The following is a 14,558-nucleotide window of genomic DNA, read 5'->3' on the forward strand; positions in this document are numbered from 1 at the left end:
CATCTATGCAGACTGTCACAGAAGAGAAAAGAACCAAAAACAAGGCAACAGTTTCTGCATCTACTCAGACCATCACAGAAGAGAAAGGAACCAAAAACAAAGCAACAGTTTCTGCATCTACTCAGACCATCACAGAGGAGAAAGGAACCAAAAACAAAGCAACAGTGTCAGTGTCTACACAAGCTGTCACAGAGGAGAAAGAAACCAAAAGTGCCATCAGCATCTCCACACAAACTATCACCGAAGCAGAACAACCTAAACCAGTGGCAGTTGCCCCTGTTCAGAAGAAGAAATCAAAGAGCAAATCAGTCCGCATAATGACTGATGAGGATGTGGCAGGACCTTCGCACCCAGCAGAAGAGACAGAGCCAGAGATCATCACCCGCTCTCTATCCCTGGGTGAACTGCGTGACCTGCGGAGGGAATTCACCCGCCAGACAAACGAGTCCATCCTAACCTGGCTGCTCCGCATCTGGGACGCTGCAGCCAATGACACCATTCTGGATGGAAGTGAGGCCAGGCAACTGGGATCGCTGTCTCGGGATGTGGTCATTGACCAGGGGATCGGGAGAACCCAACAAACTCTCAGCCTCTGGCGGCGACTGCTAACAAGTGTGAGAGACAGATACCTTTGTAAAGAAGACCTCCAGGTGCACCAAGGAAAATGGAGCACAATGGAACAAGGTACCCGATGCCTGAGGGAATTGGCTGTGCTGGAGATCATTTTCTCAGAAGACGAGAGATTTCCTAAAAGCCCAGATGATGTCCAGTGCACATCGCAGATGTGGTTGAGATTTGCACGGCTTGGACCAGAGATGTACTCCCGTTACCTGGCAACGCTGCAATGGAGGGAAGGTGAGGACAAGGTGGGCGTCTTGGTCAATAAACTAAGAATTTACGAGGATACTGTCACCGCCCCATTTCGTACCCATGTCTCATCCGTGGAAACAAGGCTGGCTGAGCAAGTCCGGAGCTTGATTGAAGAGGGCCATCAGAAACTAAAAAAGGAACTTAAGGAAGAAATTTACCACATCTCGCCAGAACCAACAAGAGTCTCTGCCATTAGGAGCAGGTACCCACCAGCCAGGGAGAGAGGATACACTCCACGGGGTAACCTCTGGTCTTTTCTTCAGGAACATGAAGAAGACATGAGGAATTGGGATGGAAAACCCACCTCCTCCTTAGCAGCCCGGGTACGTGAACTGAAGAGAGAGACACCTACCATGAAGAGCTCATCTAGAGCCAACACTGCTCCAGTCTCAAAGGCACAGAACCCCAGACAGTATAAGAAGAATGATATGACTGATCCACTTGAAGGGACCTCAGGAACATATTTACAGGAAGAAAGCAACGTGTACCATGACCAGGAATAGGGGGGCCCTGCCTCTAGCCAGGTAGAGGAAAGGGACAATCGGATCTATTGGACTGTGTGGATCCGATGGCCTGGCACATCTGACCCACAAAAATATACGGCTTTGGTTGACACTGGTGCCCAATGTACCCTGATGCCATCAAGGTATGTAGGAACAGAATCCATTTCTATTTCTGGAGTGACAGGAGGGTCCCAGCAGCTGACTGTATTGGAGGCCGAAGTGAGTTTAACCGGGAATGGGTGGCAAAAACACCCCATCGTGACTGGCCCAGAGGCCCCATGCATCCTTGGCATAGACTACCTCAGAAATGGATACTTCAAAGATCCAAAAGGATATCGCTGGGCTTTTGGGATAGCTGCTGTAGAGACAGAAGACATCAGACAACTGAGTACCTTGCCTGGTCTCTCAGATGACTCCTGTGCTGTGGGACTACTAAGAGTTGAAGAACAACAGGTACCAATCGCCACAACAACAGTACACCGACGGCAATACCGCACCGACAGAGACTCTGTGACTCCTATCCATGAGATGATTCGGAAACTGGAGAGCCAAGGGGTGGTCAGCAAGGCTCGTTCACCTTTCAACAGCCCTATATGGCCAGTGCGTAAGTCCAGTGGAGAATGGAGACTGACTGTGGATTACCGTGCTCTGAATGAAGTCACCCCACCACTAAGTGCTGCTGTGCCAGACATGTTGGAGCTTCAGTACGAGCTAGAGTCCAAGGCAGCAAAGTGGTATGCGACCATTGATATTGCCAATGCCTTCTTCTCCATTCCTTTGGCAGCAGAGTGCAGGGCCCAGTTTGCCTTCACCTGGAAGGGCGTACAGTACACCTGGAACCGACTGCCCCAGGGGTGGAAACACAGCCCCACCATCTGCCATGGACTGATCCAGACTGCACTGGAAAAAGGTGAGGCTCCTGAACATTTACAGTGCATTGATGACATCATTGTATGGGGGAACACAGCAGGGGAAGTCTTTGAGAAAGGAGAAAAGATCATCCAGATTCTGCTGAAAGCTGGTTTTGCCATTAAGCGAAGTAAAGTGAAGGGACCGGCCCAAGAAATCCAGTTCCTGGGAGTAAAGTGGCAAGATGGACGGCGGCAGATTCCCACTGAGGTCATCAATAAGATCATGGCCATGTCCCCACCGACCAGCAAGAAGGAGACACAAGCTTTCCTAGGCGCCATAGGTTTCTGGAGGATGCACATTCCTGAGTACAGCCAGATTGTGAGCCCTCTCTACCTGGTCACCCGCAAGAAGAACGATTTCCACTGGGGCCCTGAACAGCAGCAAGCCTTTGCCCAGATCAAGCAGGAGATCGCTCATGCGGTAGCCCTTGGCCCAGTGAGGACGGGACCAGAGGTGAAGAACGTGCTCTACTCAGCAGCCGGGAACAATGGCCTGTCTTGGAGCCTTTGGCAGAAGGTGCCTGGGGAGACTCGGGGCCGACCACTGGGATTCTGGAGCCGAAGCTACAGAGGATCTGAAGCCAACTACACTCCCACAGAGAAGGAAATCTTAGCCGCCTATGAAGGACTTCAAGCTGCCTCAGAAGTAATTGGCACTGAAACGCAGCTGCTTTTGGCACCTCGACTACCAGTGCTGGGATGGATGTTCAAGGGAAAGGTTCCTTCCACGCATCATGCCACTGACACCACATGGAGCAAATGGATTGCCCTCATCACACAGCGCGCCCGTATTGGAAACCCGAATCGCCCTGGGATTCTAGAAATTATAACTAACTGGCCTGAAGGTGAGACTTTTGGATTATCTTTTGAAGAAGAGGAAGAACAAGTGACACGTGCCGAGGAAGCCCCACCGTATAACGAGCTACCGGAGACTGAAAGACAATATGCCCTTTTCACTGACGGTTCCTGCCGAATTGTAGGCGCTAATCGGAAATGGAAGGCTGCAGTATGGAGCCCCACACGACGAGTTGCACAAGCTACTGAAGGACAAGGTGGATCAAGTCAAGTTGCAGAACTTAAAGCCATCCAGCTAGCTTTAGATATTGCCGAACGAGAGAAGTGGCCAAGACTCTATCTCTACACCGACTCGTGGATGGTAGCTAATGCTCTGTGGGGATGGCTGAACCGCTGGAAAAAGGCCAATTGGCAGCGCAGAGGGAAACCCATCTGGGCTGCTGAGATTTGGCAAGACATCGCCGCCCGAGTAGAGAAGCTGACCGTTAAGGTTCGACACGTGGACGCACATGTGTCCAAGAGTCAGGCTAATGAAGAGCATCACAACAACGAGCAGGTGGACAAAGCCGCCAAGGTGAAAGTATCACAGGTGGATCTAGACTGGCAACACAAGGGAGAAGTATTCTTAGCCCGTTGGGCCCATGATGCGTCTGGTCATCAGGGGAGAGATGCAACATACCGATGGGCCCGTGACCGAGGGGTGGACCTTACTATGGACAACATCTCACAGGTCATCCACAACTGTGAGACCTGCGCTGCAATCAAACAGGCCAAGCGGGTAAAGCCTCTGTGGTACGGTGGACGATGGTTGAAGTACAGGTATGGGGAGGCCTGGCAGATTGACTACATCACCCTTCCCCAAACCCGCCAAGGCAAGCGCTATGTGCTAACTATGGTGGAAGCCACCACTGGATGGTTAGAGACCTACCCTGTACCTCATGCTACTGCTCGGAATACTATCTTAGGCCTTGAAAAGCAGGTCTTGTGGAGACATGGCACTCCTGAAAGAATCGAGTCAGACAATGGGACCCATTTCAAGAACGGCCTTATAAACACCTGGGCTAGAGAACATGGCATTGAATGGATATATCACATCCCTTATCATGCACCAGCTGCCGGGAAAGTTGAACGGTGCAATGGGTTACTTAAGACTACCCTGAAGGCGCTCGGTGGGGGGACTTTCAAAAATTGGGAACTGAACTTAGCAAAGGCCACCTGGATGGTCAACACTCGAAGGTCAATCAATCGAGCTGGTCCTGCCCAGTCTGAACCCTTGCACACAGTGGATGGAGATAAAGTCCCTGTGGTACACATGAAAGGCATCTTAGGAAAAACTGTTTGGATTAATCCCACATCAAGCAAAGGCAGACCCATCCGTGGGATTGTTTTTGCTCAAGGACCTGGTTCCACTTGGTGGGTAATGCAGAAAGATGGGGAAACCCGTTGTGTACCACAGGGAGACCTAATTTTAAGTGAGAACTGAGTGTAGGGTTTCATTCTGTATATGTGTATATTTATCTATCTAGCTGTAAGAATGTATTAATTTAGGTATAATGTAGATGGTCATAGAATAAGGGGTGGATTATGTCCTAGGTTACAATGTAAAATGTGCCCAAAGTATGTATTCTATCACCATCTACATGAAATGTTGTTGTGCACCACTGTTTCCCGTGCCCCCTCCCTCCAGACTATCTTCTGTTAATGGCCCATCAATACCGTCCTGCATGACTCATAGATAACTCTCCCCAGGAGCTATCTCTGTTTAATAGGCAATCAAGGACCCATTGCAAAACTGATAAAATGATATCAGCCCATTGTGAGATGCTCCGCCCAGGGAGAGGAGCCAAGCATTCCCACCTGGATATAATCGGGGCCTTGGGACAGCACAGGCAGCCTTACCACTGGATTCCCAGAGGACAAGAGCTACCAGACCTTTCTGCAAAGAACACTGCTTCAACAAGACCACTTCATCTGGACTGCCACCACCACGGTTTCAGGTTGTATTCTGACTCTGTCAGTGATCTTTTGTACCATTGCATGTGTTTTATTTTATTTTACTTTTTTTTTTTTTTTTTCCTCTCCTATTAAATTGTTTTTTCTGACTTGGAGTCTCTCGCTGGTTTTGCCTTCAAGCCAGCACAAAAACAAACCAAGAATTACCTCTATTTTTTTTTTTCCTTGAGGGAATGCTACTTAAGAGTATTGTTTACAGATTTTATTTATTTGACACAAAATGTTCCAGATACATCTGTAATCAAGTATTCTCTCACTTCAGAGGTCACAGAACTATACATATTATCCTTTACATCCTTTTAGGATGCTAATTTCCCAAACACATTCACCAGTGAAGAGGTTACCCCCACCCCAAAATAGATTATTAACAGATTCTTTGAGTCCCAAAATTATAAAAACCAAATGGGATGCTGCTTCCTCAAGACCAGACATAGTGCATTTTTTAATATTACACAAAATTTGTCAAAAATTGTAATCTTACAACACAGATAACATATTTTGTTCATAGGCTACAGATGAGTTTGACCTTCATCTATCTCTTTCTCTAGAGGTTACTATTTTTTTTAGAATCCAGGGATTTTGTACATCAAATGAACATCAAAAGATCAAATAAACTTAACATACTCCTTTAGCTCTGTTTCTCACTTCTCTGCCTTATAACACAGATTCAGGTTTTGACATTTTAAAAGCATATTAATTTAATTCCCCTCTTTACCAAGATGAAAGCTTAGTGCTGCTTCACTCACCTCTGAAAAGTTTTATTTGCGAGTAAAGATTCTTGGTTTTCTTATTCATTTTATTTGGTCTGAAATTCAATTCCCTAACAACAACCTTTGTGAAGCAGTTTTGTTCTCAGCTCTTATCTATATCTTCCAAGATCATTACAACTGCAATGGTAATTCATCGCCAAAATTCAGTGTACAGCATAATAAAGTTTTGAGCCACTAACTGCTTCTCCCAGCACAGAAATTTAGCTTTGAACTGGCATGGGGAGGTGACCAAGCAAACATATTCTGTATTAGGCAAAATCTGGGCATCATCTTCATGTTCAGCTACAGAGGAAATCATACTAATAGGGCCTGAAGGTGATAAATTAATTTTGGCTAGGTTCCTGTCTGGGAGGAAAGAATAATTTTCCTAATGAGATAAAGATGAAGACAAGGACCTTTAGGCAATAGGAATTTAGTCTGAGAGAGGCTCTAATAAATCAGGTTTACTTCTCTTTGTTTAAGGAAGTACCTGTTAGAAGATGTGGGGCCTGTTTACTTTTCTCTGACAAACCTGATTTTCTTGGCAGTGCACAAATTCAGAATCATAAATTGAAATGAGAATAAAAGCAGGTGGTCAAGTTCAAGTTTCTGGTTTTTTTTTAATCTAAAGTAAGTAAACAAATTTCAGCCGATGGGACTCAATTTACACAGATCTCCTGCTACTTGGAAATTTGCAACTCCATATCCAAAGTATCCACACCCAGATGAGCAGATTTGCCTGGAAAAGTTGCATTAGAAAAACCAGAGAACAGCAATATTCTCACAAAGATGCACACTAAATACCAAGAGACCAGATAGGAGGGATCCAAAATCCCATGGAAGTAGCAACTGGAGAAGATGCAGCCCCTTCACTCAGTTCCCTTTGGGTGGCACACACTCCACAGAATTTGGGCAAGCTCATATTGTGAGCAACGGATTTAGCACACGACCACTTCACTTTCCTGTAGCTCTGCTATCATTGCTGATAGCAGCAGAGTGTGTCCTGCCCAAGGGGGAACATACAATGTTCCTGGTACCACAGTCACATTACAAAAGCTACAGCCTTCATCAGTCTCTCACTTCAAGAAACGACCTCTAAGAAAAGACAGGAATTATTGTTTTTGCCACTGCCTCTGAAGTAGAGTAGTTTGGGATCTCTGGCTGTCCTAAACTGACAAGGGGCCATGTCCCAAGTCAGTCAGGCTGCTGTGAAGGCAGCTGCCCCAGCTCCACTTCTCCACAAGCTGTGCACTGCTGCCCCTCTGTCATGCCAGCCCAGGACATCATGTTGCCAGTACCAACACCACAAAAAGACTGGGGCACATGGGTAGGAGCAACAGAAAAGGCAGGACCATCCCCTCAGGGCATTCACACTTTGATCAACACACAGTGAGCGCGCAACCATCCCCCGAGAAAACACCACGTTGCTTGGGCTGTATGACTTCCATGGTCACAGGCAGCAGCACAGCCTCAACCTGCCTCTGTCTAATTGCTGACAGACTAATCACCATCCCTCTTTCTGGACAAGAATGCCAAAACCTGGATTTGTCAGATTCTTAAATATCAATTTCAGGGTGTTTAAGAAAGGAAAGGTCATATTTAAATGCTAGGTTTAAAGTTACAATAGGCTAAAAAAGCAACCACCTCTGTGAAAAGACTGCTGTATTTCTGATCTAGACTGTGCACTGCATATTTCACCACAGAAATCAATAAAAAGCTACAGCCAGCATTTAGATTATAAATTAGAATGTAATAAAACCTTTCAAGTTGCCTTGGATATTATAAAATTCTGTTCCTGAAATACTCTTTATCTGAAGGATTATATCAGCCATTACTCAAGGACTCCCTGTACAACAAAACAGCTTTTTCCATGCCTGTCCACTGAGACACCAGCAAGTGGCTCTCTAAAAGGAAGACAAGACAGAAAAGCTTAACTCTTCTTCTCCTCCCATTCCTTTCCTGTGCCACAAGAGAGCTGTCATGCCCAAAGCGCAGCAGACCCTTTAACTTTGTTTTTGAGAGTGCAAATTTGCTTTCAGTAATGTCACATGAAGATCCAGCACTTGAGAAATTTATGTATCTTTGGACAAACATGCTAGAGCTTCTGTGGTGATTCTTAAGAATTTCAACAGGATGTGTATCTTCCTCAGAGATTTATTCAAACCATGACAAGAACTAAAAATGCATATAGCTGGGAATGAACAGTATTTGAGGGTCTACCTCTATCCTATGCTTGTGGGATTTATTTCTCTGAAACTTTTCATTTAATCATTTTGGACAAGAACAAATAACACAGTTGGGCATTTATTCGCAACACACCTGTAGCGGATCAAGAAGGTTCTCTGGAAGGGCCAGGAACATGGTACTTACCTTGCTCTTAGTGAATGAAAAGTAAATGACACCAGCTTCAGTCTCTGACAGTGCAGTGAGGTGCTGCAATATTGTTCACTTCAACATTCATCTCATAGTATAATAATTGCAAAACCACATAACTGCCACCAATTCCATGTTTTTTTGCTTTACATGTATGCTTGTACAATGTCCACATGGGCCACACAAGATGGTGTGCATTTAAATCAGTATCTTCTAGACACAGCAATGCAAGCTCCTAGTACTTAAGAATTCACAGTATACGGCAAATAGTAAAATGTTCCACCTTGGAACTGTTGTTAAAAAAACCCAACCAATCAACTTCCCTAAATGCTAACATAGCATTTCAATTTTTTTTTTTTTTTAATACTTCTTTCCTTAAAGCAAGGATGAACAAAATCTGTATCACTTATCTGTGATTCTCTAAAATTCTCAGCTTCCAGGGTTCCAGCACTTTTCATTATTTCTGTTTCAACATATCCCTGCTACTGTTATAAATTAAAGCCCTGGGTCTCCACAAGTAAGGAAATGAACTGCACTTCAGACTGAAGCTCTTCTTTTTGCCAGGTGACCATACCCATATTTATAGCTGCCACCGTTAAAACACATTTTTACTGAAATCTGGATACATATGTTAAACAACTCTACAGTGCTTCAGCCCTTCAATACAGTCTCCTTCAAAGAGTATGGCATAATTGATTCCAAAAGATTATTTAAGTTAGGTTTACCAATGAGTTTGCAGTTAGCAAGCAACATGAGTAAGTTCTATCATCGGTGGTAATGCAAGTTGGACTTACAAAAGCAGGTCTGAATTCTGCTTTAACCAACTAAAATGCTGACCTCAGTTCTGTAAAAACAAAACAGGACATACATTTTCTTGGAAAATTTTCATAACACCTTCTCTTTGTCACACTGCCTTTAGCAGTAGTAGCAAGGGATTCTAGGCTGCGAATTGCATTCTATCCCATTAACACTCATGACCTGACCTGAAAGAACAGATCCAGACAGTTCTATGCTTTCTGTTCTGAATTCTGCTGCAGTATTTCAAATTTGCTCACATTCTATAGTTTCAAAAATATAGAGAAAAGCATATGCCATATTTTCTGGAAAATTTTTTTTGCTTCTTTATTTGGTGTGACTTAAGCACATGCATAAATGCTTCCCTGAATGGATGCCAATATGCTATAAAATGACAATAATTTATGTACCACTTCTTAACATAATGATCTTCGTAAAAAACTTGGCAAGTAAAAGTTTCTACTCAGAAATAACCTACAAAAATGTATAAAAATCACAATTGTCAAACATTTTCCAATTCAGCTTTACTACATGAAAAACTTCAAAACAAACCCTTTTATTACAACTTCTAAGAAGGAATGCACCTAATAGTACAAATTAATGGCTTCTAAATGGAGGATCAATATCTCATTGTATTTTACACAAAGAGCTAAAACCCCATTGCTGTACAGAAAAAGAGAAAGCTTCACAGATCAGGTTACCTGTCTGATTTGATGTTTTTAATAGACTATACATCTGGCTACAGCCATTTCAGTCTCAATCACAATCATTAAAAGCAGAGATTTAAAAAAGGCAGTTTATGACTTTTAAGTATTTACTACCGTTCCATCAACACTGAAAACGTCTTTTAGAGGAGATATAACTAGTTGACAATTATAAAGCAGCATTTTGGTGTTGCTCTATATCATGACAGATAACTTAGATTAAATGATAGGTATTATCTTACCTGATACATTCCAACTCCTATGTGTTTGGGCTCGATTTTCACTAGCTCAGCTAATGGGTCCTGGACGCGTCTAGCGATGGAAACTGAAAAACAGAATTAGAAAACAGCTATCACTTTTCTCTGTAAAACCTGAATCAAGTAATTGCTTTTGCTAAGGTATTCTGGGTTTTTTTTACATCTTCTATGCATTTAATTTTTTTTAACCTGGAAATAATAACATAGCAGAATCCTTTTTCATTGTTAGACAAGGACATCACATGTATATTAATCAAACTCTTAATTTGAATAATTCCAGCACAGACCTAGGGACATTTTAAACTGTAACCATGAAATTTAAAAAGCTTGTCTGAGTCACAGTATTAATAAATAAAACTGTGTACACTACATTTTTCCCTTTGTGCCCATACTAAATGCATATGTAACATTTAACATTAGACTCTGTAAGAAGCTTTAACCGGAAATCACAAATACAAAGAAACAAAGAAACATTTAAAAATAAAAGTATCTGTTCACACTTATTAACCTGATACAGTGTTTCCTAATGTATGTATCAGATATTTATATATTATCTAATTCAACCATAAAATTCGCGTTGAATTGAAACACTGTTCACTTTGAAAATGGTTCTTGGACTCAACCAATCTAAACTGCACACCAAGGCACATCAATTTGCAATTGATATAACCACATTTAGAAAAACAAAAGCAATTTCCCACATTCCTGATGCCATTAAGAGCATATGGGAAGAGCCTTTGGTCTTCTAAATCCAAATGTTGAATGAAGACTGTGTTTTTGAAGGCTGTATTTATTGATAAACCATTTTGCTTACCAAAATCTCATAAGAAAAAGCATATTTCCAAGCATCAATTCATAAACTTGGTCTGATTCTGCAGATATTGGGTTGTATTCAGTGTTTCCAACTGTGCTCCCTCCCACATATATGAAACTAGAAGAGTTCTATCTACCAGTATTACATCTATAAATTATTTTTTTCCTCCTGACTTAAGACAAAACAGGTTAGCTGGCTTAGCAGCTCTTAGAACATTCATTCTACCTAGTGAAGGAAGCACTAACAAAAAACAAGTGTTGAGAAGTATTCTTTCCAAATAAGGACCAAAAATCATAAAAAAAAGCAAACAAACAAGTAAAACGCTATACTCCAAGAATCCCACAAAACGCAAAACCCAAAAGAAAAAAAACAAAACAAAAACACAACAGAAGAAAAACATCCCAACTCAATAAAAATTAAAATAAACCCCTCCAAACATAAAAAAAGAGCAAACATAACAATGCCTGACCTTATTGCCAAGACTGTTTTTTCTACCACATGCACTTGTGCAAGAATAAGAAAAGCAGCACTGAAGAAAGCTGTGGGCCTTTAAAAGCTATGTCCAGAATCAACCCCACAGGGCACCAGTCATTTCAAGAGTGTTTTGCATTTAAATAAATAAATTTTTAAGCAAATCAGGAGAGGACTAGAGGAAGAACAGACAGGAGTCAGGGGTAAATAAATAAATAAATAAATAAATAAATAAGCAAGCAAGCATTGTGGTTTGGTCAACAACACACACAATGCTACAGCAGAAATACTGGAACTACCTCCAGTGTTCACCAGCTGTCTTCACACATACACATATGAAAACATGAACATGGTTATAATTATCATATCTATAAAACAATCTATAAGCCCCTTTACAGAAGCCATGTATGCATTCACAAAGGTGTTTAGGTTGGACACAGCTCTTGTGAACATGGGCTGCCTTGTCTAAAGCCCCTGCTGAAACAGAGTTTGCTACAGCAGGTTGCCACAGATCATGTCCAGCTGGGTGGAGACATCACAACCTGTCTGGTCAATCCATGCCAATGCTGGTCCACCCTAACAACAGGTAAATGTTTTCTCGTGTCCAGATTGAGTTTTCTGTGTTCCAATCTGCGCCCATTCCATTGCCTCATGTCCTAACAGTGGGCTCTGCTGAGAAGGGTCTGCTGCTCTCTTCTTCATTCCCTTCCATCAGGTACTTACAAACCTTTTTAAGATCCCCCTGAGCCTGCTCCAGGCTAAGTATTTCCAGATTTTTTGTTTTTCCTTGAATGAAAGGTTCCCCCAGTCCTTAATCTTCCTTGTGTCCTAATTTAAACAGCAACCATCACTACTGCACGGTGTTAAAGTCTCCATAGCATTTCAGAATGGGACTTGACTAAACATTTGTACTTGAAGCCAAAACAGTAGCCAGAGATATGCAGGCTCCTCAAACCCCAACTGGAAAGTTTATCAATTAAACGCTGCACTAGAGACTTCACTTTTAAAGACTTGCAATGTTAAATGCACAGTTAACATGAAGTTCATTGCTCGGTCATGCAAGACTTTTCATATCCTTTAATATCCATTTTAACATGCTGACAAAGGCAGTTTGCTAGCTAGGCTCAGAAAGCACTGTGCTGGTGATATCTGATATGCCTGCTTCTCTGATAGAGAAGTTCTGAATTCAGAGACAATCACGTATGCCTTCTTGTCAAAAAAAACCCCACAAAAGGTTAATCAGTGTAAGCACAGCAGTTATCACTTACACCAGTATAACTCACTGCAGAAATGCTTTCCTATAACAATAATTCATATTAATGACTTTGAAATACAGTCACACATCACCTAACAAACAAAAGTGAAACAAAACACCAATGAAAGTAGTATTGATCCAAACCAGGAAACACTTACAAGGACGTATTTCTTCTGAAGGCACTGATGCCTATGCATAGAGACTATATTTGTCCTTCAGCAACCATCATTAAGCTCAGCTTCATTAATACACATACAGTGTTTTAGAGAATTTTCTTTTAGTTCTACCTAATGGCAAAACATTTCAAAAGTTACATTTTAGATAAGCTGAGAGCAAATACCTCTCACTGTCTGCATCTCCTTTCACTATATCATTTAAAAACAGACAACTATATGGATAGATTGACACAGGAATTTTCCAAGCATAGCTTTCCCTTGGGAACCTTCAATTGAAAAGTAAAAGTTAGACTCTTTTTGTCATATTAGCTTGGTTGACAATGCTGTCATATCCCTAGGAGGCTTCCAGTGGAGGCGTAGGACCTGACCCAGCAAAGCACTTCAGCACAGATGCATGTCGGAATTCCCACTGGAACGAACAAAACTATTCACACGCATAAAGTTACACAGACATTTAAGTGCTTTCCTGGATCAGGCCTAATAGTTCCAATATTGCAGCAGGAAGATCAGCTAACAGTCAGTTACACGATTAAGGGATGCAGCTCCTACGGTCAATACCAGCAGGAGAGCTGACCTGCCTAATTCCCACTAAAGCCTCAATTTCACTCCAGAACTTTTCCAATTAATAAATAAAAGAGAGCACAGCGGGAAAAATGCAAGAGTTGTCCACATTCTTTCTGTCTTTCAAGACAGAAATTCAGTGAAGATTAGCATCTACTGCCTCTTGTACAGGCACACGCGTTTAATTTTTGCTTGAGTAGTTGCACACTGCAATAGATAGATCTTTCGCGGGGGCATTGATCTTGGATCTCATTGATCCAAGTGGCTGGACTCTCACAAGCAGAGTATTATTGAGATCATAAGGGCTCTGCACAACTGTGAGGTCTACTACCATGGAGCAGAGACAATAAAACAATGGTCTGGCATTTTCTTCTTAAAAACTATATCAAGACTATAAAATTTTTTTTTCATTTTCAACTATTTTACACTGGTACATTTTAGAAACCATGTATTTTCAGAAAACTATCAATGAAACAGGTAATGCATTGTAGACTTGTGTAGATATTATGGTATTCTTTGCTTTTGCCCAAGCAAAAAAAAGATTAAATTATATTATGGCATGCAGGGCAAAATGAGAAAATCAGAATTCTCAAAAGTTATCAGCATGGCCAAAAGTTCGAGAGATGCCTCTATTAAAATATGCTAGTCTAAGTAAAATGTGAAAAAAACCCTAATCAATAATAAACAGGGTATTAAAATCAGGATGACACGACCCTCTATTAGAAAATCACAGGACTTGCACCGCCCATAAATGCAAAGCTTGGAGTTGTGAATTAGGATGAAAATATTATTGCAACACTTGGAAAGGCAGTAACATACTGTGCTGCCTTTCAATAAATTTATGTAAAGTTTTAACACTTGAAGGGACAGAATGGTCTAGGTGGTCCTCTGACTTCAGTGTAAATGTACTTCATATCCAAGTGCAATAGGAAATAAGATTACAGCAACATATATACTGTAATCCTTAATCCTGTCTTGTCATTGGATAGGACATACTCTGTCATTTCATGAGAAAAGCCGTTTAATTGCTTGGAAGTCTCAATTAACTGCATACTTTGGTTATTTGACAAGACAACCCCAGCAGACAGTAAAGTATGTTTGTGTCAGGAATGAAGATGCAATTGTGGTGGGCAAAAAACATCCGTAAGAGTTGCTTGCACAGCTCATGCCAATCTCTGATCTGTCTGATTTTCAGAAAGTGAGGAATTACAATTAAAATGTTTTGTTTCCTAATGGCTAATAAGCAGATATGCTCTCATGAATTAGCAAATATACCTAATTATGTGACTATTTCTGTCTTAAAGATCAAGT

At 41.8% G+C, this 14,558-nt stretch overlaps 1 protein-coding gene across 8 annotated transcripts in view; it reads right to left on the reverse strand.

Moving 5' to 3' along the window:
• SRBD1 (S1 RNA binding domain 1) overlaps nt 1-14,558 on the reverse strand; it is a 142,019-nt gene that overhangs the window by 46,434 nt on the left and 81,027 nt on the right. For all 8 annotated transcript variants that reach the window (XM_040060212.1, XM_040060215.1, XM_040060218.1 and 5 more), the window contains one exon: nt 9,956-10,038. In XM_040060212.1, coding sequence (XP_039916146.1) covers nt 9,956-10,038 — 83 coding nt within the window. The remainder of the gene's footprint in view (nt 1-9,955; nt 10,039-14,558) is intronic.

Source organism: Hirundo rustica, chromosome 3 (genome assembly GCF_015227805.2).
Source record: "Hirundo rustica isolate bHirRus1 chromosome 3, bHirRus1.pri.v3, whole genome shotgun sequence".
Classification (NCBI taxonomy): Eukaryota; Metazoa; Chordata; class Aves; order Passeriformes; family Hirundinidae; genus Hirundo; species Hirundo rustica.